This window comes from Pezoporus occidentalis, unplaced genomic scaffold, assembly GCF_034315485.1.
Source record: "Pezoporus occidentalis ecotype Australia unplaced genomic scaffold, CSIRO_AGI_Poc_V1 ctg425, whole genome shotgun sequence".
NCBI lineage: Eukaryota > Metazoa > Chordata > Aves > Psittaciformes > Psittacidae > Pezoporus > Pezoporus occidentalis.
The window spans coordinates 69,403-96,062 of NW_026915753.1; the positions used below are offsets into that span (position 1 = coordinate 69,403).

The 26,660-nt window shown below is 59.7% G+C and overlaps 6 protein-coding genes across 11 annotated transcripts in view; 1 reads left to right on the plus strand and 5 right to left on the minus strand.

The window, feature by feature from the left end:
* FLOT1 (flotillin 1) overlaps positions 1-934 on the minus strand; it is a 31,767-nt gene extending 30,833 nt beyond the window's left edge. The window contains exons 1-3 of the mRNA XM_062634435.1: positions 799-934; positions 635-710; positions 460-550 (exon numbers count right to left, since the gene is read on the minus strand). Of these exons, the coding sequence (XP_062490419.1) occupies positions 460-550; positions 635-710; positions 799-841 (210 nt within the window). The 5' untranslated portion in view covers positions 842-934. The remainder of the gene's footprint in view (positions 1-459; positions 551-634; positions 711-798) is intronic.
* Positions 935-3,950: 3,016 nt separating this feature from the next.
* LOC134171844 (class I histocompatibility antigen, F10 alpha chain-like) lies at positions 3,951-6,956 on the minus strand. 2 transcript variants are annotated; one of them, XR_009967746.1, is made up of 7 exons: positions 6,852-6,949; positions 6,106-6,369; positions 5,741-6,016; positions 4,786-5,058; positions 4,462-4,702; positions 4,287-4,319; positions 3,951-4,119 (listed from the first exon to the last, which is right to left on the minus strand). XR_009967746.1 is itself a non-coding variant. In XM_062634425.1 (5 exons), the coding sequence occupies exons 1-5, from the start codon at positions 6,910-6,912 to the stop codon at positions 4,539-4,541; spliced, it is 1,038 nt and encodes a 345-aa protein (XP_062490409.1). In that variant the 5' UTR covers positions 6,913-6,956; the 3' UTR covers positions 3,951-4,538. The 2 variants fall into 2 exon arrangements, 1 of the variants encoding a protein (XP_062490409.1); XM_062634425.1 differs by having other exon boundaries at positions 3,951-4,702; positions 6,852-6,956.
* A 1,160-nt stretch (positions 6,957-8,116) lies between these two features.
* Positions 8,117-13,270, minus strand: TAP1 (transporter 1, ATP binding cassette subfamily B member). 5 transcript variants are annotated; one of them, XM_062634419.1, is made up of 11 exons: positions 13,057-13,266; positions 12,606-12,708; positions 12,173-12,509; positions 11,882-12,079; positions 11,302-11,430; positions 11,032-11,214; positions 10,272-10,520; positions 9,830-9,943; positions 9,392-9,551; positions 9,166-9,302; positions 8,119-8,441 (listed from the first exon to the last, which is right to left on the minus strand). In XM_062634419.1, exons 1-11 carry the CDS (start codon positions 13,151-13,153, stop codon positions 8,166-8,168), a joined length of 1,983 nt encoding a protein of 660 aa, XP_062490403.1. In that variant the 5' UTR covers positions 13,154-13,266; the 3' UTR covers positions 8,119-8,165. The 5 variants fall into 5 exon arrangements, with proteins under 5 accessions (XP_062490404.1, XP_062490403.1, XP_062490406.1 ...); XM_062634420.1 differs by lacking the exon at positions 11,302-11,430 and having other exon boundaries at positions 8,117-8,441; positions 13,057-13,270; XM_062634421.1 differs by lacking the exon at positions 9,830-9,943 and having other exon boundaries at positions 8,124-8,441; positions 10,347-10,520; positions 13,057-13,260.
* Positions 13,271-13,381: 111 nt separating this feature from the next.
* Positions 13,382-18,056, plus strand: TAP2 (transporter 2, ATP binding cassette subfamily B member). Its single transcript, XM_062634411.1, has 12 exons — positions 13,382-13,463; positions 13,745-14,299; positions 14,371-14,479; positions 15,036-15,166; positions 15,244-15,449; positions 15,645-15,842; positions 15,937-16,065; positions 16,626-16,814; positions 16,894-17,067; positions 17,426-17,585; positions 17,664-17,800; positions 17,892-18,056. The coding sequence occupies exons 2-12, from the start codon at positions 13,816-13,818 to the stop codon at positions 18,054-18,056; spliced, it is 2,082 nt and encodes a 693-aa protein (XP_062490395.1). The 5' UTR covers positions 13,382-13,463; positions 13,745-13,815.
* A 611-nt stretch (positions 18,057-18,667) lies between these two features.
* On the minus strand, positions 18,668-22,865 carry NELFE (negative elongation factor complex member E). Its single transcript, XM_062634427.1, has 10 exons — positions 22,733-22,865; positions 21,084-21,156; positions 20,680-20,825; positions 20,536-20,610; positions 20,418-20,452; positions 19,935-20,083; positions 19,704-19,848; positions 19,097-19,151; positions 18,896-18,998; positions 18,668-18,771 (listed from the first exon to the last, which is right to left on the minus strand). Exons 1-10 carry the CDS (start codon positions 22,805-22,807, stop codon positions 18,689-18,691), a joined length of 939 nt encoding a protein of 312 aa, XP_062490411.1. The 5' UTR covers positions 22,808-22,865; the 3' UTR covers positions 18,668-18,688.
* Positions 22,866-23,838: 973 nt separating this feature from the next.
* RPS5 (ribosomal protein S5) lies at positions 23,839-26,488 on the minus strand. The gene is made up of 6 exons (XM_062634426.1): positions 26,383-26,488; positions 25,670-25,775; positions 25,342-25,551; positions 25,121-25,249; positions 24,073-24,171; positions 23,839-23,968 (listed from the first exon to the last, which is right to left on the minus strand). Exons 2-6 carry the CDS (start codon positions 25,772-25,774, stop codon positions 23,900-23,902), a joined length of 612 nt encoding a protein of 203 aa, XP_062490410.1. The 5' UTR covers position 25,775; positions 26,383-26,488; the 3' UTR covers positions 23,839-23,899.
* Positions 26,489-26,660: the final 172 nt, after the last annotated feature.

Genomic DNA, 26,660 nt, shown 5'->3' on the forward strand with positions numbered 1-26,660 from the left:
GGAGGGGGGGAACCACCATGGTGATGATTAGGGGGTGCATTGCCCTTTTAAGAGGAAGCTGCACCTCTTGGGCAGGAACCCACCGCTACAAGCCTCTTATGGGGGGGGGTCCAAACCATGGCAAGACCCTTTTAAGGGGGGGTCTTAATGGAGGGGAGGAAGAGGACAAGGAAGAGGATCCCCCCCCCCCCAAGCCCCGTATGGGGCGGTCCACACCATGTCAGGACCCTTTTAAGGGGGGATCTTAATGGAGGGGAGGAAGAGGAAGGGGACAAGGATGAGAATTCCCCCCCCCAAGCCCCTTATAGAGGGGATTTCCACACCATGGCAGGACCCTTTTAAGGGGGGGTCTTAATAGAGAGGAGGAAGAGGAAGGGGAGAAGGATTCCCCCCCCCCCCAGCAGCATTGGGTGGGTCCCCCTTAAAAGGGGCTGTACCAAGTACATTGGAGGGGGTTACCTGTGCGATGCCGGTGACGGAGATGGGCACCCCATGGCGGGTGTACACCTTCTCGCTGCGCACGTTGAGGGTCAGCGTGTTGAGGGAGATCCTAAGGGAAGGATGGATCCCAATTCCCGGTATCCATCCCTATGGATATATCCCATTCTTCCCCCCCCCCCCCCAAATTCCTCACCTTTGGATCTGCTGCAGGCACGGCACCACCAGCACCCTGCCCCCGGCCACCATGACGGGGGGGCTGCGGCAGAAGCCTGAGGGGACGAGCGTTGTTATGGAGGGATCCAAGCGCCCAAGGGAAAGGGGAAAAAGGGGAAAGGGGGGGGGGTGTCTGCGGCTCACCCGACACCACCATGGCCTCGTTGGGGCCACACGTGAAGAACATCGCGGCGGGGACCCGGCCTGAGGCGCGGTGATGGCCGCCGCCCCCCCCTCCCTTCACCTCCCCTCAGGCTCCGCTACCACCCTCCGTGTTCTACCCAGCAACCGGTGACGTCACGGCAGCCCCGCCACTGTCATTGGCTGAGCGGCAGAAAGGGCGGGAAGGAGGGAGGGGAAGGCGAAGGAGGAGGGCGGGCTCCGGCGCCATCTTGAGGCGCAGCGGCCATGTTGGGGTGATGGGGTTTGGGGCTGTTATGGGGCGGGGAAAGGGGCTGGGCCAGCGCTCGGAGCCACCTCCGAGGTAGAAGGGGAGGAGGGTGCGGGTTTGGAGCCGATGGGGTGGGGAGAAGGGGATGGGGGACTTCCCTTGTAGCGCTTGTGGGGGGGGGTTCGGTGTGGGGTCCCAATGCGGGGTCTCCTGTGAGGTGTTAATGGGGGTTTGTCGCCGTCAGAGCGCCCGTTTATTGCATTTTACAGCGGGTTGAATTAAAATCTCCGTATTTTACCTCATAATTCCCCGCTTTGAGCCCCGCAGGTTGCACATAGCGGCTCTGCCATTGCCTCAGGCCGCAGACACCGTCGTTACCACAAGCGGATCCCCTCACCGCGGCTCACCCAGAGGTAATTCCGCAGGGATTCCGTGCCAGATGTGCTCTGTCGCCCTGTTTCGGCCCGTTTGTGTCTGTTTTGCTGCTCTGATCTGGGGTTGTCGTGCTACAAACGCAGTGCTAGGGGATGAGGGAATGGTTTGGGGTGGGAAGGAGCAATTCCAACCCTTCCAATTGGAGCCCCCTTGCTAGCGGATTCATCAAGCAAGCTTGCGCCTTGTAACCGTGTTTTTAACCGTTATTCCTCATTTTTAACATCAGGGAACAACAAACAGTCAAATTCATGCGTCTGATAGAAATACATGGCTGTACATTGAAGTTTTCCAGCATAGCGAATGGATGTGGAACCCAATTGGAATCGCATGCTCAAATAGCTCCTAAGCTGCTTAGACTGGAGCATTGCTGTGCCCCATTCAAATACATATTAGTCTGTTCAAGCCAAATATTTGGGATGCTTTAATTGAAGCATCCCAATTTTAATTTTGGGGGGAAAAATACTGTGATAAATTCCGTTGTGCGTATTGCTGCGTAATAGTTCTCGAGTCAATTAATACATTAAAATGATAGAATCCTAGCAAAAAGTTTTCTCTATTAACAGTAATAACGTATAAAATTAATATCTGATGTTAGAAAAACCGTGTTTATCCAGAAGAAGTTGCTGTTTCAGCTGTAATGAGCTGCACATCTGCTCTGTACTCAGTCATCCTAGAGAAGAGGCAATGGGGTTGGCGTTTATGTGTCATTGTGTGGCTTTGGTTTGGGGTTTCTTTAAATGACTTGTCTGGATTTAATGACTAAAGCACCAAATGACTTAAGCAAGGCCATAGAGTCATCCCATAGAGCATTCCTTCTACATGGGGCATCCAAGCCTTCTCCCTTCCACCCATCCCGGTGTCCCAGCAGCACCACAGTGAAGGAATTCCTTGTATCCAGCCTAAATCTCCTGCTTAAACCCGTTATTCCTTGGGCTGCAGGTCCCTCTCCATGTCCTCGGAGCCCTGTGGGAGGTGCTCATCCGCATGGATTCTGACAGCTCCATGGCTGGATACTGAGGACACCGGGATTGCACCGCGCCAGCGGTCCCGTCAGTGAGCAAGGTGGATGGCTTCTCATTGCCTGCCTTTCGTTCTATGCTGGGGCCTCCAGCACCTCCTCGTCCGGTGTCATTCCAAATGGTGACTTCCAGAATTCCTTGGATGACTGGGATTTCCCATTGGAGCTCATTATGTGATCAGTACAACCCATTTACCCCATGTAGCTTCGGTTGGATCCTGTGGAGACCTCCCCTTTGAACACCCAGCCCAGCATTGGCTACCAGGGTACCCACAGGAGCTGTGCTTCAGCACCAATCCCTTCCGAAGCAGGATGCTTCCAAGGGCACTGAAAGGGTATTCCCGATTCTGGGATCTATTCCCACTGTAAGGAGCCTGGGCGGGTGGGATGGATGGATATATCTCCTCCATAGGTTGAATGGGAATGGTTACCAATTCCCATTCCATGCCTTCCATAGGCTAGAGGTGATGACCACACAATTCCAGACCAGTTTAATGAGCACTAAGGATCTATTGTGTTACAAATCATTACAACAAGCTCAGCCCAGCCACCCCAGCCCCACGACAGCAAACACTGGCTGTCAGTAAGATACAGCGCGCTGATACCCCATGATGGAGGGGAGCAACTCCCAACAGCAACCACCAACACCATAAGGAATGCCTGTTAATGAGGAACAATGCTTATCACAGCACTCTGCTCGGATCTGGTGTTATCCCAACCCTGCCAGCCCCACGTTGGGTGCCACTATGTGGGATGGGGAGAAGCTCTCACTCCCATGGGGCGAGATAAGAGCACTGCAGTAACTAGGGTAGAACACAAACCCATTACTGCTACCACCTATGGTCATAAGGGTAAGAGGAATAACAAGGGGAGAGAATACAGCCGCTCACTACCTGCCTACCGATACCCAAGCATCTCTTCCAGGTGAGTCCTAACCCTAACCCTAACCCTTTGGCTACTTTGGGTTAGGGGTCCTGGTTTGGCTTCCTCCTGGCTTCCCGTGCTCTTCTTCCTTGGCAGAGCATGAGACTGCAAGCCCTTGGTTAGGGTAAGCATTACTTAGCGTTAAGTAATACTTGATGCTAAATACTTAACAATTAACTTACACTTAACAACTAAAAACATCCCTGTTATCAGCTTTGTTCTCAGCCTAAAGCCCAAACCCAGCACTGCACCAGCTACTAAGGAGGAGAAAAAGAACTGCTGCAGGACAGACCTCGAGAGGTGGAGGTGGGTATCCCTACACTATGGAATTCAAGAGGCTGACCTGGTGTCACCTTCCTGCCTTTCTCCATGCTAAACACCCTCTCTACCCCCATCTACCCCTCACACCAAGCTTGTCCCAGCTCCATCTCATCTCTTTTGTGTCTGCAGTGTTGATGTGCCGTGCCCTGGGATCCATCTGGGATCGCTGGGCTCCACCCAGCTCTCAACCCCGAGGTAGAACCCATCAGAAAGAGAGACCAGCATTTATTGTGCAGTAGAAGCTTCAGATTTAATCCATGCTCATTACCAGCGGTGATTAATTAAGCAGCTATCAGCAAAGAAGAGGGTCAGCAGCAAGAAGCAGCCTCCAGTTGCAGGAGCTCATCCAGCCCATGCAGGAGTTAAACAGGAGTCACTGCAGGGATAAGAGGAAGAGATGCATCACCCAGGGCTACATCCCTGTCCCCACAGAGCCCATTGCTCTTTGGGGAGGGGGGGGGCTCGGTATCCCCCTGCATCCCATGGAGGCTCCATGGAGGAGCTGGGGCCACCCCATCTGTGCCCACTGGTCCCAGCTCGTACCTGCTGGTTAGGTGGTAGAACCCATGGCCATGCCTGCAAGAGAAAGAGCTGTGAGCAGCAAAGACACCTCTGGAGACACCTCCTTTTCCATATAGTTCCTACTACGAGGGGATGAGGGATCGGGAAACCAGAGGCACGGGACCACCACGGTGCTGGCTCGGGCACCGGTGCTCACCTGGGGGCATGTTGTAGCCATCCTTCTTCTTCTTGTCTGCAGAGAGGAAAAGACATCAGCACCCACCATGGGGCTGGTCAGGGCTCCCCAGAGCAGCAGCTCCTGCCCTGCCTTCCTCCCTCTGGACACGGGGCCTTACCCAGTGTGCGCTTCCAGAAGACCCCTCCCATCGTGATGAGGATGATGATGAGCATCACAACAGCCACCACCAGCAGGGTGCTGTGCAGGTCAGACTGCGGCTCTGGAGGAAGAGCAGGAGGATGAGGAGGTAGAAGGGGGGGAACCACCCCCACCGTGTGCTCCCCCAGCCCCCCCAAGGCTCACCCAAAGCATAGAGGCCGGGTTGGAGGAGGCTGGCGTGTTCCACCTGGCACCGGTACCTGTCCTTGTCCCTGGGGCTGGCCTCGATGGAGGCCCACATGTAGTAGGTGCCGTCGCTGTTGGGTGCGATGCTGCCCCATTGGGTGTCCTGGTCCCTCACCTCGCTGTCCTTCAGCCAGCTGAGCACGATGGGCCGCGGGTAGAAGCCGTGAGCGCGGCAGGTCAAGGTCAGGATCCCATCCGTCTCCTTCCCTGACACTCGCACCGTGGGCGGCACTGGGAATGGGATGGTGGGCAGGGATCAGACCACGCGCCCACAGCGTGCGCTCGCGGCCCTGAAAGCCAACCCCGTATCCTGGGCTGCATCCAAAGGGAGCGTGACCAGCAGGGCCAAGGAGGTGATCCTGCCCCTCTGCTCTGCTCTCCTCTCCTCTCGGGAGACCTCCCTTGGAGCATTGTGTGCAGTTCTGGGGTCCTCAACATAAAAAGGACATGGAACTGTTGGGACAAGTCCAGAGGAAGCCACGAGGATGATTAGGGGTCTGGAGCACCTCCTGTATTGGAGACAGGCTGGGAAAGTTGGGGTTGTTCAGCCTGGAAAAGGGAAGGCTGCATGGAGACCTCATGGTATCTGGAATGCTGGGGATGGACTCATTAGGGACTGTAGTGATAGGACAAGGGGTAACGGGTTCAAACTTATACAGGGGAAGTTTAGATCGGACATAAGGAAGAAGTTCTTCCCTGTTAGGGTGGTGAGGCACTGGAATGGGTTGCCCAGGGAGGTTGTGAATGCCCCATCCCTGGCAGTGTTCAAGGCCAGGTTGGATGAAGCCTTGGGTGCCATGGTTTAGTGTGAGGTGTCCCTGCCCATGGCACTGGATGATCTCAAGGTCCTTTCCAAGCCACGCTGTTCTATGGCTCTATGGCCCGGGCCCCACTGTCTCCATCTCACCCTCACCTCTCCTCTCCAGCTCGAGCTGCCCGTAACGCACGTAGTTCTTCAGCCACTCCACGCAGGTGTTCTCCAGGTAGTTCTTCCAGCTCTCAGCTACGCTCCCATCGTGTTCCCACTTCCTCTTGGTGACCTGCGCCGCCGCGTCCGCCGCGATGAACGTCATGGTGTCCATGTCGAAGGCGATGAAGTCCTGCCCATCGTAGGTGTACTCAGAGTACCCCTTGATGCTCCCATCGTCCAGGAGGTCACAGCCAGATATGTACTGCAGTGTCTGAGCCCCTGCACCAGCACCGGTGAGATGGGGCTGAGGGGCTGCCCCACAGAGCCCCCTCCAGCCCCATGAAGCGCCATCCCTGCCCCACACTCACTCCCGCTCTGGTTGTAGCGGTCCCGCACTACGTTCAGGTTACTGTAGGAGATCTGCTCGTTGCCCCGTCCAATATGGGTCTGTCCAACCCAGTATTCCTGATCCACATTGGCCGCAATCCACTGTGTCCGGGGCTGATACCGCTTGCTCTCGCTGTCATAGTGCACAAAGGGGACCCCATCCACATATCCCATGTCCTGGTACCGGGGAACCCCCGGGCTGGGGTCTGACACGGCGAACTTGAAGTACCGCAGGGAATGGAGCACTGTGGGGACACAGGGCTGAGGGTGACCTGGGCTCCAGAGCGGGGTGATGGGGATGTGGCTGATGGGGGGTGTGGGGGGTGTGTGTGTGTGTCTTTGTTCTCATGGAAGGGGGTCCCGGTGCCAGAGAAAGGAGGGGTCCAGGGCTGGGAGAGTCGGGATTGATGGGAAGCGGGGACCGGGGGTGTCCTGGGTGTCCGTAAAGCAGCCCCAGCGGAGGGCTCTGGGGGTCCTGGTGCTTGGAAAAGGGAATCCAAGGGGGTCCCAGGGAGTGTTCCGAGGGGTTCCTGGTGCCACGGAAGGGGAATGTTGGCAAGGGAGGGTCTGAGGGGCATCACAGTACCCAGAGAGGGGGAATAATGGGGGTCCAGGGGCGTCCCAATGCCCAGGGGGGCAAGGCGGATGTCCTGGGACATAGGGGATGGGGCACCGGTGCCCAGGGAAGAGGTCCATGGGGGTCCCGGGCCCCTGTGCCCGTGCTCACCTCTCGCCGCCCCTCCGAGGCTGCACAGCAGCAGGAGCCCCACAGCACAGCCTGGCCCCATCGCGCTGGTCCTCTGAGCACTGACCCTGGAACCTCGCCACCAGCCCCTCTTCAGCTATTGGCTCTAACCCTTAGCACCCACCAATAAGAAACCCGGACCGCTCCGGACGTCACCGGTTGTCGGGCAGATCCCACTGTCGACGTTGGGAAATCGAAAGCGAAACGATCTTTCTTGGAAACCCCCCTGATTCCCGGCCTGACGAGTCGGGATTCAGACCCATAATAAGGAACAGGCATCGTTGTGACTTTGGAAACCCATCCAGCTCAGACGTAAGGCTCGATCCTGGTGGATCTGGGGCTTCGTGCGCAGGGAATGGGGCACCAGTGCCCGGGAAAAGAGGTCCAGGGAGGTCCTGGTACTCAAGAAAAGGGTCCTGGGACGTGGGAATGGGGCAAACTCTGCTAAACATTGATAACAGAGAAACCTTTATTTGTGTCCAAGAGGTGCGAGAAGTGACTGCGATGCATACACGTGTACATCTGACCTAGTGCAAGCCACGGGTGCCCCCCGTGGTCACGGTCCCACAGCAGGGGCATGGTGCTGTCCCCAGCCCAGCCACCGTGCAACTGGTACAGCTTCCATGGTCCCTACTCATAGCTCCTGGTGTCCCCATCCCTGAGCCCAGTGTCCCCATCATGGCTTGTGGTGGTCCCATCCCTTGGTGTCCCCATCCTATCCCTTGGTGTCCCCATCATGGCTTGTGGTGGTCCCATCCTTTGGTGTCCCCATCCCATCCCTTGGTGTCCCCATCATGGCTTGTGGTGGTCCCATCCCTTGGTGTCCCCATCCTATCCCTTGGTGTTCCCATCATGGCTTGTGGTGGTCCCATCCCTTGGTGTCCCCATCATGGCTTGTGGTGGTCCCATCCCTTGGTGTCCCCATCCCATCTCTTGGTGTCCCTGTCGGCTTGTGGTGGTCCTATCCCTTGGTGTCCCCATCCCGTCCCTTGGTGTCCCCATCCCATCCCTTGGTGTCCCCATCCCATCCCTTGTGTCCCCATCGTGGCTTGTGGTGGTCCAATCCCTTGGTGTCCCTATCCCATCTCCTCATGTCCCCATCCATGTTCTCAGTGTCCCCATCCCCTGGTGCCCCATGCTGGCATTTGGTGTCCCCATCTCATCTCCTCCTGTCCCCATCCATGTTCTCACTGTCCCTATCTCCCACTGTCCCCATCCCATTCCCCACTGTCCCCATCCCATCTCCCACTGTCCCCATCCCCTGGTGCCCCCATGCTGGCATTTGGTGTCCCCATCTCATCTCCTCCTGTCCCCATCCATGTTCTCACTGTCCCCATCCCATTCCCCACCGTCCCCATCCCATCTCTCCGTGCCCCCCTCCTGCTCCGTTGCGTCCCCATGCCCTGGTGCCTCCCAGCAGCGGTTCTCGGGGCGCAGGAGCTCCCTGGGGTTCCTCAGCTCCCGCAGGCGTCCCCCGGCCAGCACGGCCACGCGCTGCGCCCGCAGCGCCAGGGCCGCCCGCCCCGTCACCAGCAGCACCGAGCGCCCGGCACTCAGCACCTCCTGCTCCACCTGCGCGGGACGTGGGATGTGGTGATAGGGGGTGGTGATATGGGGGTATGGGGCATGGGGGTATGGGAAATGGGACATGGGGGTATGGGGATATGGGACATGGGGATATGGGACATGGGGGTATGGGAAATGGGACATGGGGGTATGGGGATATGGGGGTATGGGACATGGGGGTATGGGGATATGGGGGTATGGGCATATGGGGGTATGGGGATATGGGATATGGGGATATGGGACATGGGATATGGGGATATGGGACATGGGGGGACATGGGAATGGGACATGGGGGTATGGGGATCTGGGACATGGGGGTGTGGGGATCTGGGACATGGGGGTAGGGGGATCTGGGGGTATGGGGATCTGGGACATGGGGATATAGGACATGGGGGTGTGGGGATATGGGACATGGGGATCTGGGACGTGGGGGTATGGGGATATGGGACATGGGGGTATGGGAGTATGGGACATGGGGGTATGGGACATGGGGGTAAGGGGACACTGAGAATGAGGACCCAGTGGACAAGGAGACCAGTGAGCAAGGGGACATGGGGATGCATTGAGACCATGGGGACATGGGAAGGGCCCCAGGGGACCAGGCACCAAGGGGACCCCAGGACTGGTGGCCATGGGAACCCAGACACCAGGGCCCCCCTGAGGACAATGGAAAGAGACCACAAAGGGGGCACAAAGGGGACACAAAGGGGGCACAGGTGTCACCTCCCACCTGAGCACTGGTCTTGGCATCCAGGGCGCTGGTGGGCTCATCGAGGACGAGGACACGGGGGTCCCTCAGCAGGGCACGAGCAATGGCCACGGCCTGGCGTTGTCCCCCGGAGAGCTGCGTCCCCAGGTCCCCCACCTCTGCAGGGAGGGAGATGGGGCCATGGAGGGCCATGGGGACCCATTGGGATGCTATGGGATACAGGGATGTGGGGACAGCCGTGCGGTACCGGTGTCGTAGCCGTGGGGCAGGCGCCGGATGAAGGGGTCGGCACCGGCGCGGCGAGCGGCCGCTGTCACCTGCGCCCGGCTCCGGCCACCAGCCCCATAGGAGATGTTGGCGTGGAGGGAGCGGGAGGACAGCAGCGGTTCCTGGGGGACAACGGCCACCTGGGGACATGGGACATGGGGATATGGGATATGGGGATGTGGGAGATGGGGACATGGGGATGTGGGATGTGGGACATGGGGATGGGCTCACCCAGTATCCCATGGGATGTGGGACATGGGGATGGACTCTCCCAGTATCCCATGGGATGTGGGACATGGGGATGGACTCTCCCAGTATCCCATGGGATGTGGGACATGGGGATGTGGGGATATAGGACATGGGGATGTGGGATATGGGGACATGGGACATGGGGACATGGGGATGTGGGATATGGGACATGGGGATGTGGGACATGGGGACATGGGGATGTGGGATATGGGACATGGGGATGTGGGACATGGGGACATGGAACATGGTGCTTGTCTGGTGACATGGGGATGGCCTTGGGGACCTGTTGGTGATGGTTGGTGACACAGGGGTGGCCATGGGGACCCGTTGGTGATGTTTGGGGACACAGGGGTGGCCATGGGGACCCGTTGGTGATGGTTGGGGACACAGGAGTGGCCATGGGGACCCGTTGGTGATGGTTGGGGACACAGGGGTGGCCATGGGGACCCATTGGTGATGGTTGGGGACACAGGGGTGGCCATGGGGACCCGTTGGTGATGGTTGGGGACACAGGGGTGGCCATGGGGACCCATTGGTGATGGTTGGGGACACAGGGGTGGCCATGGGGACCCGTTGGTGATGGTTGGGGACACAGGGGTGGCCATGGGGACCCATTGGTGATGGTTGGGGACACAGGGGTGGCCATGGGGACCCGTTGGTGATGGTTGGGGACCCATTGCTGGCACCTGCTGGCGCAGGTGGCGGTGCCGGTACGCGGGCAGCGGGTGCCCATCCAGCAGCACCCTCCCGCGGTGGGGCTGGTGCAAGCCCAGCACCAGGGACACCAGGGTGCTCTTCCCCGCACCCGGGGCACCCACCACGGCCAGGACCTGCCCAGGGAGCAGCTCCAGAGACACGCCCTGGGGGACAGAGGTGATGTCCTATGGCCCCAACCCCATGATGAGACCCATCCGTGTCCCCATCCATGTCCCCATGACCCCATCCATGTCCCCATGTCCCCATCCATGACCCTATCCATGTCCTCATCCATATCCCCATGACCCCATCCATCTCCCCATGTCCCCATCCATGTCCCCATCCATGTCCCCATCCATGTCCCCATGTCCCCATCCATGTCCCCGTCCATGTCCCTATGGCCCCATCCATGACCCCATCCATGTCCCCACGACCCCATCCACGTCCCCATCCATGACCCCATCCACGTCCCCATGACCCCCTCCGTGTCCCCATCCATGCCCCCATCCATGTCCCCATCCATGTCCCCATGGCCCAATCCATGACCCCATCCATGCCCCCATCCACGCCCCCATCCATGTCCCCATGGCCCAATCCTTGACCCCATCCATGTCCCCATCCACATCCCCATGACCCCCTCCATGTCCCCCTGCCCCACCGTATCCCAGTGCCCACCTTGAGGACGGGCTCTTGCTGCTCGGGGTAGGAGAACCAGACATCCTCAAGCTTGAGGTGACCCCGCACCTCGGGCTCCAGTGTCCCCTCCGGTGCCCTCTGCTCCTCCTCATCCAGGAACTCCAAGACCTTCTCCGAGGAGCCCACGGCCTTGGTCAGGCTGGGGTAGTAATGGAGCAGGACCTGGGGGACACAGAGAAGGGGACACAATGGGACCAGCACTGGGGACACAGCGGATGGGCACACGTTGGGAGAGGACATTGGAGCCACCTTGATGGAGCTGGTGAACTGCATCTGGTACATGAGGAAGGTGACCAGGTCCCCGGTGCTGATGGTCCCTGCGGCCACCATCTGTCCCCCGTAGTAGAGGAGCCCCAACTTCAAAGCCAGCGCCAAGAACTGGGGGACACGGATGGGAGGTCACCCAGCACCAGGGGACACCAATGGGGGGGGGTCCCCTGTCCCCCTTCCTGGTCACGGGCACCTCCATAGGGACACTGAGTTCCCAGCCTTGCCCTGTGCCACTGCATCTATGTCACCATCACCAATGGGTCCCCATGGCCACCCCCGTGACCCCAACCATCACCAGTAGGTCCCAGTGGCCACCCCTGTGTCCCCAACCATCATCAATGGGTCCCCATGGCCACCCCCGTGACCCCAACCATCACCAGCAGGTCCCAGTGGCCACCCCTGTGTCCCCAACCATCACCAATGGGTCCCCATGGCCACCCCTGTGTCCCCAACCATCATCAATGGGTCCCCATGGCCACCCCTATGTCTCCATGACCTCAGAGCCCCCTGTGTCCTGCTATCCCCATGTGTGTCCCCCCCCATATCCCCACGTCCGTACCCCACTGATCCAGCCGGTGGCCGCGTACGTGAGCGCCTGGGTGGCCTCCAGCCTCTGCACCCGTTGCAGTTGCTCCTGGTACCTCTGCACCGCTCCGGCCTCGAAGGCGAAGCCACGGACGGTGCCCATGGCCTCGAAGGTCTCCATGGCCACCCCGGTGGCACCGGCCAGCGCCTCCTGCACCCGTTGGGACAGCCCCTGGGACAAGGAGCACACGGGGAGGTGATGGGGGGACATGGAGGGGACAGCACCCACGTGGAGGTGCCGATGTCCGTCCCCCCCAATAGGTACCTGCTGGACACTGCCCATAGCCTGGGCGACCAACAGGAGCACCGGCACTGCCAGGAGGGTGGTGATGGCCAGCACTGGGGCCACCCAAGCCATGGGGAGCAGCAGCAGCATCGCCCGCGCCAGCTCCCACAGCAGCAGCAGCAGCGCGTCGGCCACGGCCTCATGGGTGGCATCGACGTCCCCGGTCACCCGCGACGTCACCGCGCCGGCGCCCAGCGCCTGTAACGCCAACAGGTCCCGGTGCAGGATGGCGGCAAAGGCCCGGGCGTGGAGGTGGCCAAAGACCCGGCTCAAGGTGCCCACGTAGGTGGCATCGCAGGTGAACTCTGTGACGGCACTGGGGTGGCATTGGGGGGCGGTGGGGTGGGCTCTGTTAGGGGGAGGGTGTCCCCTTGTCACCCCCTCTGAGCCCCCCGTGGTGTCACTGGCCTACCTGGTGACCCCCAGCAGCACAATGGAGACGATGGTTGCCAATTTGTCCTCGCTGGCCACCCAGTCGGAGACGTGGCCGATGAAGTAGGGGACGGTGACCTCAGCTGGGGGCGTGGGGGTGTGAGGGATGGGGAGATGGGGATGTGGGAGGTGAGGGTCATGGAGATATAGGGACATGGGGAGATGAGATATGGGGAGATGGGGATATGGGACGTGAGGGTCATGGAGATATAGGGATATGGGGAGAGGGGGATATGGGACGTGAGGGTCATGGCTATATAGGGATATGGGGAGAGGGGGATACGGGACGTGAGGGTCATGGCTATATAGGGATATGGGGATATGGGACATGGGAATTCCCCCTCATCCCACACCCCATTGTACCCCCCCATGGCTCCTGCCCTCCCCAATGGCTCCTACCCCCCCCATCATGGGTCCTGCCCTCCAAGTACCGAGTACTGAGGCCACCATCAGCCCGGCCACGATCGTGCAGCGCCTTTGCTCGGGACGAAACAGCTCCAGGAAGCGGCGGGAGGGGTTTGGAGCCATTGGGGGTGCCCCGGGACCCCTCGGACCCTCCGGTTCCTCCGAGCATCGAAAGCGAAAGCGATCGAAGGCGGCTCTGATTGGTCAAGGGAGGCCGCGTCATCGGTTGCTGGGCAGATGGAGCTGGAGCAGGATGAAGACGGAAGGTGCGGGGCTAAAAGAGGGCGGGGCTATAGGAGTGGTGATTGGAGGAAAAAAGGAAGGGGGCGGGGCCTCGAAAGTGAAAGCAAACGGGACCGTACTGGGAGCGCTGGTGTGGACTGGTGAGTGCCCCAGGGTGCTGAGGCTGTACTGGGAGCACTGGTGTGGACTGGTCAGTGCCCCAGGGTGCTGGGCAGGGTGCTGGGGCTGTACTGGGAGCGCTGGTGTGGACTGGGGAGTGCCCCAGGGTGCTGAGGCTGTACTGGGAGTGCTGGTGTGGACTGGGGAGTGCTCCAGGGTGCTGAGGCTGTACTGGGAGCACTGGTGTGGACTGGGGAGTGCCCCAGGGTGCTGAGGCTGTACTGGGAGCACTGGTGTGGACTGGGGAGTGCCCCAGGGTGCTGGGGCTGTACTGGGAGCACTGATGGTGATGACCCCATTTGTGCCCCGCAGCGTGCTGAGGCTCCAGACTGGGACTGGGGGAGCTGTACTGGGAGCGCACTGGTCCATACTGGTTCCACACCATGGCTCTGCCGCCCGCCCTGGCCACAGCCTCATCGCTGCTGCTGCTGCTGCTCCTGGATGCGGTGCTGGTGACCGCGGTGGCCGTGGTGGCCCCGGTGCTGCCACCGTGGCCACTGGTGACTGCGTGGCTGGAGGCCGGGCTACGGGTGCTGACGCTGACCGCGGCCACGCGGGCCCTGTCCCTGCGGTGTCCCCGCGGTGCCGCCGTCACCATCGGTCTCACCCCAGCCGCCTTCAGCACCCTCCAGACCCTCCTGGGGCCACCGGGCTCCGCGCTGCCCCTCTTGGCCATGGCCAACCCGTGGTGGCTGGTGGCGACCCACGGCGCGGCCGCGGTGGCCGCGGTGGCCTGGGACATGCTGATGCCAGGGGGTTCCGACGCAGCCCAGGCTGCGGTGGCCGTGCAGCAGCTCTTGGCCTTGGCGAGGGATGAATGGCAGCTGTTTGGTGGTGCCTTCGTGGCCTTGGCGTTGGCCGTGTTGGGTGAGTGATGGTGGGCTTGGGGTGGGCTTGGGGATGGTGGTGGTGAGCGTCACCCACCCGTGGTCTTGCAGGGGAGGTGGCTGGGCCCTACTGCACCGGGAAGGCTTTGGAGGCCATCAGGAGCGGGGATGGAATCACTGGCGTCGCGCTCGGCATGGTGCTGGCGGTGGAGCTGGGCAGGTTGGTGGGCACATGTCCTTGTTGGCTGTCTGTTCATCCATCCCTCATCCATCCATCATCCATCCATTCATCCATCCATCATCCATCCATCCATCCATCATCCATCATCATCCATCCATCCATCCATCCATCCATCCATCCATCCATCCATCCATCCATCCATCCATCCATCCATCCATCATCATCCATCCATCCATCCATCCATCCATCCATCCATCATCCATCCATCCATCCATCATCCATCCATCCATCCATCCATCCATCCATCCATCCATCATCATCCATCTATCCATCATCCATCCATCCATCCATCCATCCATCCATCCATCCATCCATCCACCCATCCATCCACCCATCCATCATCCATCCATCCATCCATCATCCATCCATTCATCATCCATCCATCCATCATCCATCCATTCATCATCCATCCATCCATCCATCCATCCCTCATCCACCCATCCATCATCCATCCATCATCCATCCATCCTTCCATCCATGCCGATGGTACCCATGCATCCACGGTGTATCCATGTCATCTCCATGTCCACCCCAGCTCCTTCTTTGCCGGCTGCCGTGGTGGCCTCTTCCTCTTGGCCCAAGCCCGCCTCAAGCTGTCAACTTCTACCCAGCTCTTCTCCCACCTGCTCCACCGGGACCTCACCTTCTTCCAGGAGACTCCAGCAGGTTGGTGGTGCCCCCATCACCCCCCCATCCCCATCCCAGCGCCGGCACCGGCGCTCACCGCGTGCCTGTCACCGCAGCCAAGCTCTGTGCCCAGTTATCCAACGAGGTGCCGCTGCTGTGCGGGGCCGTGCCCAAGAGCTCCAACGTGGCCTTGAGGAGCCTGGGCCTGGTCTTGGGCTTGGGGGGCTTCATGGTGCTGCTGTCACCTGAGCTGGCGCTGCTGGCAGCGCTGACGGTGCCCCTCACCATCGTCACCAGGAAGGTCTATGATGAGCGCTACCAGGTGGAGTGGGGAGAGGATGGTGGGATGGGATGGGTACCAAAAGGATGGGATGGGGTGGGACAGTGGAGACAGGATGGGTACCAAAAGGATGGGATGGTGGGGACACAAGAGGGGTGGGGTGATGGAATGGGATGGGGACAGGGTGGGATGAGGATGGGATGGGATAGGATGGGATGTGTGCGTCTCCATGGCCAGGCGCTGCAGCGTGCGGTGCTGGATGCCACGGCCGCCACGGCCGCGGTGGTGCAGGACACGGTGGCTGCCATGGGCACGGTTCGGGCCTGCGCCGGGGAGGAGGAGGAGGAGCAGCGGCACTGCAGGGCCGTGACCGAGCTGCTGAGGCTGAAGCAGCGCCTGAAGCTGGAGTGGATTCTCTACGTCCTGGTCCAGCGGGTATGGAGGGGGCCGTGTCTCCTGTCCCCCTCCCTGGTGTCCTACTTATCCCTGTCCCGCTGATCCCAGTACCCCACTGATCCGGGCCCCGCAGGTGCTGCTCCTGGCGCTGCAGGTCCTGGTGCTGTTCCAAGGGTATCAGCTGCTCCGGGACGGCTCCTGCACCGCCGGGGATCTCAGCACCTTCCTGCTCTACCAGGCCAGGTTCAGGGACCATGTGGAGGTGAGGCCCTGTGATGTGGTGTCCCCTCTCCATATCCACCCATCCCTTTTCTATGTCCATCTTCTCCGTGTCCATCCATCTTCTCCACGTCCACCCATCCCCTCTCCATATACATCCATCCCTTTTCTGTGTCCATTTCTCCATATCCATCCATCCCCTTTCTATGTTCATTTCTCCATGTCCATCTGTCTTCCCTATGTCCATCCATCCCCTTTCTATGTCCATTTTCTGCATGTCCATCCATCCCTTTTCTGTGTCCACCTTCTCCATGTCCATCCATCCTTCCCTTTTCCATGTCCATCTTCTCCATGTCCATCCATCCCCTCTCCATATCCACCCATCCCTTTTCTATGACCATCTTATCCATATCCACCCATCCCTTTTCCATGTCCATCTTCTCTGTGTCCATCCATCTTCTTCATGTCCGTCCATCCCTTTTCTATGTCCATGTTCTCCATGTCCATCCCCTCTCCATATCCACCCATCCCCTTTCTATATCCATCTTCTCCATATCCACCCATCCCTTTTCCATGTCCACCCATCCCTGCTTCCACCACCAGGCCCTGCTCAGCAGCCACGGCGAACTCCTGGCCAAAGCCGCCGCCAGCCGCTGCCTCTTGGCCAACCTCCACCACATCCCCACCGGTGGCACCGGTGGCACCCAGCGCCCGGCCACCCTCCGCGGCCACGTCGCCTTCCACCGCGTCACCTTCGCCTACCCCACGCGCCCCGAGTGTCTCGTCCTGCAGGTACCTATGGGGAGGGGGGGGACGGACACCCCTTGGGCACCCGAAGTGCCCCATGGGTGATGCCACCCTCCCCATGTAGGACGTCACCTTCGAGGTGCTCCCCGGCGAGGTGACGGCGCTGGTGGGAGCCAACGGCAGCGGGAAGAGCTCTTGCGCGGCGCTGCTCAAGAGGTTCTATGAGCCCCAGAGCGGGGAGGTGCTGCTGGACGGGGTCCCCTTGAGGGACTACGAGCACCGGTACCTGCACCAGGAGGTGAGGGCTTCACCACGGGCAAATCCATCTTGGTGGCCATCTACGATGGTGGTGAGCAGGGATGGGCGTGGATACGCACCACATCCTTGTCTCTGAATGGAGAGACGTGGGTTTGGCTGGCCGGATGGTCCCATTCCAAGAGTTGTGGTCAACCACAACGGGATGGGATGGGATGAGGCTCCAACTGGAAGAGTTAGATGGATCCTAGGAAGAAGAGGGTGGTGGTGGGACATCGGAATGCGTTGAATGGAGAAGGTTTGGATGCTCCATCCCTTTCAAGGCTGGGTTGGATGGGGCTTGGAGCATCCTGCCCTAGCGAAAGGTATCCGTGCCTGGGATTCCATGGCTCCATTCCCAGGTGGTGCTGGTGGAGCAGGAGCCCATCCTCTTCTCCGGAACCATCCGAGACAACATCACCCTGGGGCTGGAAGGCGCCGGGGAGCACAAGGTGAAGGCGGCCGCCACGCTGGCCGGAGCCTGGAGCTTCATCACGGGCCTGGAGCAGGGGCTGGACACCGGTGAGTGCTGCTGGGGGGGATAGGACCCCAAATCCCCCACATCCTGATCACCCCCCCCCCCCATTCTGCGCCCCATAGATGTGGGGCACAAAGGGGCACAGCTCTCAGCGGGGCAGAGGCAGCGCGTGGCCATAGCCCGGGCTCTGCTGCGCCGACCGACCGTCCTCATCCTCGATGAGCCCACCAGCGCCCTGGAGGGCGGCGAGGAACTGGAGGTGATGTGGGGCTGATGATGATGTGGGGGGGGGGGTGTGGGGGTGGTGTCTCAGCCCCATAGCGGGTGCTGAGGGTGCTGCTGTCCCACAGCCATGGCGCTGGGTGCAGCTGGGGGTCACCAGGACGCTGCTGCTCATCACCCACTGCCCACGGCTCCTGGCCGGGGCCGACCGCGCCGTGGGGCTGGGCCCTGCCATGGGGCCGATCCCTGGGGAAGTGAGGACACGGAGCCGGGTCCCTGCTATGGGGTGGTGATGCCCCCAGCAATGGGGAGCAGTGATTGGCAATAAAGCCACGTCTACCTGGGCCTGATGATGTTGTCCGGGAGCATCCCAAAGGGCTGGGATACAGGGCAGGAGAAAGGGGGATTGGGAATTGGACATCGGGAACGTTCCACCACGGAGCTGTGGTCAAGGTGAGATGGGATGAGAGGCAGTTTGGGGTGATTCAGGGCGATTTTGGAGTGGTTAGTAGGGTTTTTTTGCTGAGGGTCAGTGTGTTTTGGTGTGTTTTCGTGGGGTTTGGGGTGTTTTAGGGGTATTTGAGCGTGGGGTTTGGGTTGTTTTGGTGTGTTTCGTGGTATTTCAGGGTCTTTTGAGGTATTTTTGGGGTGTTCCAGTATGCTTTGGGGTGCTTGGGGGTATTTTAGGACTGGTTTTGGGGTGTTTTGTACTAACAGCCCTAAAATGCCCCCAAATGGACTGGAATGGAGTGGGAGGGACTGGGGAGGCCACTGGGGATACTGGGAGGGAGTGGAATGACCCCCTGTGCCCATAGGGACCCCCAGTAACGCCCTTTCTACACGTGTTACCCCCCCATTGATGTGCCACCCCCCCATGAGATTGGGACCCCCCAAAGAGGCACCGTTGAAAGGGGGGGGGAGTCATTTATTGCCCCCCAAATAGGTCTTCATTGTAGACAATCTGCGTGCGCTTGTCCCTGTGGGAGCCCTTTGCGCTGTTCTTCACCGCTGTGGGGGGGGGAAGGACAAGAACTGGGGGTCAGGGGTGAAGGGGGGACCCCATTCTTACCCCATAGGGGGGTTATGGGGTCCCTGTGACCCACAGGACCCTCCAGAGCCCCCCAACGCTCACCCAGGGACCCCCACAGAGACTTCCCGGTGGCCGCATCCAGCAGCGGCTGCTTCCGGGCGATGCTGACTTTGAGCTGCACGTCCTGGACCACGGCCCCATTCAACTGGAGGGGGTAAGGGGGGGGGGGTCAGCACCCCAAAACTCCCCCCATAGAGCCCCACATCACCCCCCGGGGCCCCCAACCCCCCCCCCCCCCCCCACCTCGGCAATGGCCTGATCCGCTGACTCCATCTTCTCATAGGTGACAAAGGCACAGCTGGGGAGGGAGAGGGTGGGGTTACATCAGGACACGCCCCCTTTGACCACGCTCATCCAATCAGCAATGTCCTTTAGCCCCTCCCACTCCCTTTAGCCCCGCTCCTTAAAGGGAAGCAACTCACTTGTAGCCAATGGGGTTGAAACTTAGCCCCACCCCTTAAAGGGAGACAATTACAGCCAATGGGGTTGAAGCTTGACCCCTCCCACTCCCTTTAGCCCCGCCCCTTAAAGGGATACGACTCACTTATAACCAATGGGTTGAAGCTTAACCCCGCCCCCTTCCTTTAACCCCGCCCTTTAAATAGACTGTAGCTAATGGAGTTGAAGCCTGGCCCCGCCCCTTTCCTTTAGCCCCGCCCCTTAAAGGGAAACAATTATAGCCATTGGGGTTGAAGCTTGACCCCTCCCACTCCATTTAGCCCCGCCCCTTAAAGGGAGTATAGCCAATCGGGTTGAAGCTTGACTCCACCCCTTTCCCTTAGCCACGCCCCCTTTTAACAATGATCCATGCCTCCCAAACCACGCCCCCCCTCCCCGAAGCCCCGCCCACTTCCTGGGGGTGTCCATGGCCAGGTCGATGATGGCTCCGAAGGGGCCGAAGGCTCCGCGCAGCAGCTCCGGGCTCAGCTCCACTCCGTGCACGTACAAAGTGTTCCCTTTGCGGGGGGGGCGGCGCTCGGGGAACGAGTCCGACCCTAAAAATGGGGGGGGGGAAATGGGGTGAGGGACCCCCAAAAACACCCCCCCTTTGGGGACCCCCATTGCTGCCCCCCCCCCATACTTCGGAATGGTCCATCCCGGTCCCGGCTCCGCTCCTCCGGCTCCGGGTCTTGTTCCCACTCCAGGCGCCGCTCCCCTCGCTCGGGGGGGTCCCCCCTTGAGCTCGACCCCCCCTCAGAGTCCCGTAGCCTCTCGCTGGCACTCACAAAGCTTGGGGGGAAAGGGGGGGGACACCCCAAATTAATGGGGGGGTTCAACATCAATGGGGGGGACACCCCAAATTAATGGGGGGGTTCAACATCAATGGGGGAGACACCCCAAATTAATGGGGGGTTCAACATCAATGGGGGGACACCCCAAATTAATGGGGGGGTTCAACATCAATGGGGGGGACACCCCAAATTAATGGGGGGGTTCAACATCAATGGGGGGGACACCCCAAATTAATGGGGGGGTTCAACATCAATGGGGGACACCCCAAATTAATGGGGGGGTTCAACATCAATGGGGGGGACAACCAAACTTGGGGGGGGGGCACCTTTACCTCTCATAGAGCGACTTCCTCTGTGGTCGACGCGACTGAAAGTGGGGGGGTGACACACACATGGTGATTGGGGGGACCCCCAAAATGTGGGGGATCCCCCCCCCCTTCCCCCAGGTACCTCTTGGGTGTCGTCATCAGCAGAGATGCTGCGTTGGAAGGGCTGGAAGGTCGGGATCGGGCCCTTCTCGGGGTCCTATGGGGTACCCAAGGTAATGAGGACCCCCCATGGGGTTTGGGGGGGAAAGGGGGGTGGGGGCCCAACCTTAAGTTTGCCCTCGAGGGTCCGGGAGCGTTTGAACCCCGAGTTCTTGGTCTCGGCCTTGATGGCGCTGATGGCCCCCGACTTCACCAACAGCTTCGCCTGCTCCGTGGCCATGGCCGTGTCCAGGGGGGGCTGATCCGATAGGGCTATGGGGTGGGATGGGGGTCAGAGAGCCCTATGGGGACCCCCAAGTGTGGGGCACCCAAACCCGCCCCCTTCATTGATCCCCAAAATCCCCCCTTGGGAGCTCCCAAATCCACCCAGGACACCCAATGGGACCCCCAAATAAACAGGTTTGGGGGTGGGGGGGGGAAGCAGCCCCTTTAGCTCCCCATAGAGCCCCCAAATGAGCCCCAAATGAACACAAACCCCGCCCCCGCCCCATAGGCTTCCCCCCCCCTCACATCGCTTGATCCCCCCCTGCCCGCTGGGTCCGGCCGCATTCTGCTGCTTCTTCAGTGCCAACAGCGCCTTCTTCTGCAGGGAGGGGGGGAAATGGGGGGGTCAGGGGCACCCCAGCACACAGAGACCCCATAGAGACCCCATAGAGACCTAGGGATGCATAGAAAAACCCCAAACCCCATAGAAACACCCCCACAGGCCCCCATTAAGTCCCTCAACTCCAATAGCCCTCTACTGACCCCTTATAACCCCCCATAACCCCCCCCAGCCCTCCACAGAACCCCATAACTCCCAATAAAACCCCATAGCCTGCCCCATAGGCCTCTATAGACCCCTTATAAACACCCCCATACCCCCCCAAAGCCCCTAATAAGACCCCATAAGCCCCAATAAGACCCCACAGCCCCCAATAACCCCCACAGAGACCCCCATAACCCCCAATAAGAAACCATACCCCCCCAGCCCTCCATAGACCCCTTATAACACCCCCATAACCCCCAATAACTCCCCATAGCCCTCCATAAACCCTCCCATAGTCCCAACTAAAACTTCATATCCCCCCATAGCCCTCTATAGCCCCCCATAGCCCCTAATAACCACCCATAGACCCCCATAACCCCTAATAACCCCCCATAGTCCTCCATAGACCCCCCATAGCCCCTAATAACCACCCATAGACCCCCATAACCCCTAAGAACCCCCACATAGCCCTCCATAGATTCCCATAGCCCCTAATAGCCCCCCTTAGACCCCCATAACCCCCAATAAGACCCCATACCCCCCCATAGACCCCGCCGTAACCCCCATAGCCCCTAATAAGACCTCATAGCCCCCCCAGCCCTCCATAGACCCCTCATAACCCCCCATAGCCTCTAATAACCCCTCATAGCCCCCCATAACACCCACTAAGACCCCATAGACCCCCCCATAGCCCCCACTAAGACCCCATAGACCCCCCCTAGAGCCCCCCATAGACCCCCATAACCCTCACTAAGACCACATAGATCCCCCACATAGCTCCCCATAAGACCCCACAGACCCCCCTATAGACCCCCATAATCCCCACTAAGACCCCACAGACCCCCTCATAACCCCCCATAGCCTCTAATAACCTCTCATAGCCCCCCATAACCCCCACTAAGACCCCATAGACCCCCCCATAGCCCCCACTAAGACCCCATAGACCCCCCCTAGAGCCCCCCATAGACCCCCATAACCCTCACTAAGACCACATAGATCCCCCACAAGCCCCACTAAGACCCCATAGACCCCCCATAGCTCCCCATAACCCCCAATAAGACACTATAGACCCCGCATACCGCCCCACAACCCCCAATAAGACCCCATAGCCACCCATAACCCCCAATAAGACCCTAAAGACCCCCCATAGCCCCCCATAACCCACAATAAGACCCCATAGCCCCCCATAACCCCCAGTAAGACCCTATAGACCCCGCATACCACCCCACAACCACCAATAAGACCCCATAGACCCCCATAACCTCCAATAAGACCCCACAGACCCCCCCATAGACTCCCCCCATAGCTCCCCATAACACCCCATAGACCCCCCCCCATAACCCCCAATAAGACCCCATAGCTCCCCCATAGCCCCCCAATAAGACCCCATAGCCCCCCATAACCCCCCCACCTTCTTCCTCAGCTTCGCGAACCGCTTCTGCAGCGCCTCTTCCTCCTCCGTGAGCCCCGGGGGCAGCGCCAGCATCGCGGGGGGACCCGGGGGGTACCGGTAGGACCGGGGGGGGACACCGGGAGGTACCGGTAGCACCGGGCCGCAGCAGGGATGGACCCCACGCTTTCCCACAGTGCACCGCGCTCACTTCCCCTTCATTTGCATAACCTGCCTAGCGACGGCCGCCGATTGGCTGGGTGAGGGGCGGGGCTGCACGCTGATTGGCGGAGACAAAACGAAAGCGCGGGGAAAAGCGCAAACCGCTTCCGCCCGGTTGCCGGGGGATGCCTCGGGGACTTCCGGTCCGGCCTCCCAAGTACTTCCGGCCTGCAGCGAGGGCAGCGGCAGAGTGGTTCCGGGGCATGGGGTGAGCACGCGGAGCGCCAAAGACCCCTAAACCACCCCAAAATACCCCTAAATTACCATAAATCCACCCAAAACAACACTGAAATACCCCCAAAATACCACAAACCCCGCAAATAGCCCCCAAAACCCTAAAATATACTGAAATATCCCCAAAATACCGCAAAACCACCCCAAAACACCTCCAAAATCCACTGAAATACCCCCAACAAAATCCCACAAACCCTCAAAATATCTCCAAAATCCACTGAAATACCCCCCAAATCCCACAAACCCTCAAAATACCTCCAAAATCCACTGAAATACCCCCCAAATCCCACAAAACCCCAAACTACCCCAAAAATACATGGAAATACCCCCTCCAAAAAACACAAAATACACCCAAAATCACACAAAACCCCCAAAATACACTGAAATACCCCCAAAACACCCCACCAAACCCCCTGACCAGGGCATTCAGGTCCTTTTTGGGTCCAACTGGGCTGATTTGTGTCATTTTGGGGCAATTCCATGGAATCCCAGCTTGCTTTGGGATGAAAGAGCCCAACGCCACGGGGCCCATTGCCATTGGAGCACCCCAACCCTTCCCCATTCACCCCATCCCAGCAGAGGGAGGAATCCCCTGCCCTTATCCCATCCCCACCTCCCACTCTAAAGCCCATTCCCGTTCTCCCATCCCTCGATCCAGGTTTTCCCTGCTCTTTCCCAAGGACATCCAAAGGCAAAGGCCATTTATTGGGAGGGAAGAGCCACGGGAGGCTCCTAACGATTGGATTTGGCCACGCGCTCCAGCTCATCCTTCTTCTTGATGGCGTAGGAGTTGGAAGAGCCCTGGAACGAAGGGATCAAGGTTGGATGTGGGGGGGGATCCGTGGGTCCCCGTTCCCAACAGGAATGGCACAAAGGTGATCCCTGCATCCCATCCTCATCCTCACCTTGGCAGCGTTGATGAGCTCGTCCGCCAAGCATTCCGCAATGGTCTTGATGTTGCGGAAAGCGGCTTCCCGGGCTCCGGTGCACAGGAGCCAAATGGCCTGAAGGGAAAAGGTGGGAATTAGGGATGGAAAAGGGGGTGTTGGGATGCAGGGAGGGAAATGGGCTGAAGGGAAAAGTGGGAATTAGGGATGGGAAATGGGATGTTGGGATGCAGGGAGGCAAACGGGCTACGGGAAAAGTGGGAATTAGGGATGGAAAAAGGGGTGTTGGGATGCAGGGAGCCAAATGGGCTAAGGGAAAAGTGGGAATTAGGGATGGGAAAGGGGGTGTTGGGATGCAGGGAGCCAAATGGCCTAAGGATGGGAATTAGGGATGGGAAAGGGGATGTTGGGATGCAGGGAGGGAAATGGGCTAAGGGAAAAGTGGGAATTAGGGATGGAAAAGGGGGTGTTGGGATGCAGGGAGCCAAATGGTCTAAGGGAAAAATGGGAATTTGGAATAGAAAAGGGGATATTTGGATGCACTGAGGGAGAACCAAATGGCCTAAGGTTGGAATTAGGGATGGGAAAGGGGATGTTGGGATGCAGGGAGGCAAATGGGCTAAGGGAAAAATGGGAATTAGGGATGGGAAAGGGGATGTTGGGATGCAGGGAGGCAAATGGGCTGAAGGGAAAGGTGGGAATTAGGGATGGGAAAGGGGATGTTGGGATGCAGGGAGGCAAATGGGCTATGGGAAAAGTGGGAATTAGGGATGGAAAAGGGGGTGTTGGGATGCAGGGAGGGAAATGGTCTGAAGGGAAAGTGGGAATTAGGGATGGGAAAGGGGACATTGGGATGCAGGCAGCCAAATGGGCTAAGGGAAAATGGGAATTAGGGATGGAAAAGGGGACATTGGGATGCACTGAGGTGGAGCCAAATGGGCTAAGGATGGGAATTAGGGATGGGAAAGGGGACATTGGGATGCAGGGAGCTGCAGGGAGCCGGGGGGGGGAAGTCAAATGGCCTAAATTAGGGATGGAAAATGGGATACGGGGGGGGGGTTGGTACCTGATTGACGCGGCGAAGGGGGGACACATCCACAGCCTGGCGCCGCACGGTGCCGGCGCGGCCGATGCGAGTGGAGTCTTCCCGAGGGCCGGAATTGATGATGGCGTTGACCAGGACCTGCAGGGGGTTCTGGAACGGGATAAAGGAGGAGCATCGGGATGAGCATCACAGGGGCTGAAAAAGGGGGTGCCGCGCGCGCCCCACGGAGGCCCCGCTCCCACCTCCCCGGTGAGCAGGTGGATGATCTCGAAGGCGTGCTTGACGATGCGCACGGTCATGAGCTTCTTCCCGTTATTCCGGCCGTGCATCATCATGGAATTGGTGAGGCGCTCCACAATGGGGCACTGGGCCTTGCGGAAGCGCTTGGCCGCGTAGCGCCCGGCGCTGTGGGGCAGGTACTTGGCGTACTTCTCCTTGACGGCGATGTAATCCTATAGGGGTAACGGTCACGGGGGTGGGGTGAATCCCAAAGGGATTCCCAACGGGGGGAATGCCACGGGAAGGGTTGTGTCCCCCCACACCCCGCCCCACATACCCCAATAGCGGTACCTGTAAGGAGATGTCGTTGATCTGGACATCATCCGTGCTCCACTTCCCAAAGAGTTTGATGTCCGGGGTCTCGGTCACGGCTGGGGCGGTTTCCCAGTCGGACATGCTGGGAATATCCATGGAAAAACGGGGGGGGGGTGAGGGGGGGCAGCCCCAGATCCCAAATATGGGGGGGGTGGGGGAGGTGGGGAGCAAATCCCATGAATGAGGGGCATGGAGGTGGGATCAAACAGGAGAGGGAATGGGTCCCACCAGGACAGGGATGAGCCCCTCAAGTCCCAGCTTAGATCCCCAGGCACCCCATAGCCCCTCCTCAGCCCCCCATTTCCTCTCCTCAGCCCCACAGACACCCCACAGCCCCCCATTTCCTCTCCTCAGCCCCAGACACCCCACAGCCCCCCCTTTCCTCTCCTCAGCCCCACAGACACCCCATAGCCCCCCGTTTCGTCTCAGCCCCACAGACACCCCATAGAGCCCCATTTCCCCATCTCAGCCCCAGAGACACCCCATAAGCACCCACTTCCCCTCCTCAGCCCCACAGCCACCCCATAGCCCCCCATTTCCCCCACTCAGCCCCATAGAAACCCCATAGACACCCCTGAGCCCCCCCATTTCCCCTCCTCAGCCCCACAGACGCCCCATAGAGACCCATTTCCCCTCCTCAGCCCCACAGACGCCCCATAGAGCCCCATAGACGCCCCATATCCTCTCACATGGCAGCACCGGCGGCGGCTCGGGCCTACTGAAAGGCCCCAGACGGGGTTTCCCGGCCTCTTATCCAAGGGCTCACTTCCTGTTGCACATGCGCAAAGCCACAAGAAATACCCCCCCTTCCACAGGGCTTGGAGCATGCGCAGAGGGAGGTGGTGAAGCCTCATCCGCCATGTTTGTTGAGGGTAAGTGCCCAAATGGGGCCTGTGGGGCACAGGAGGAGGCCATTGGGGGCAGAGGGGGCACAAATGGGGCACAAAGTGGGGCACAAAGCGGGGAC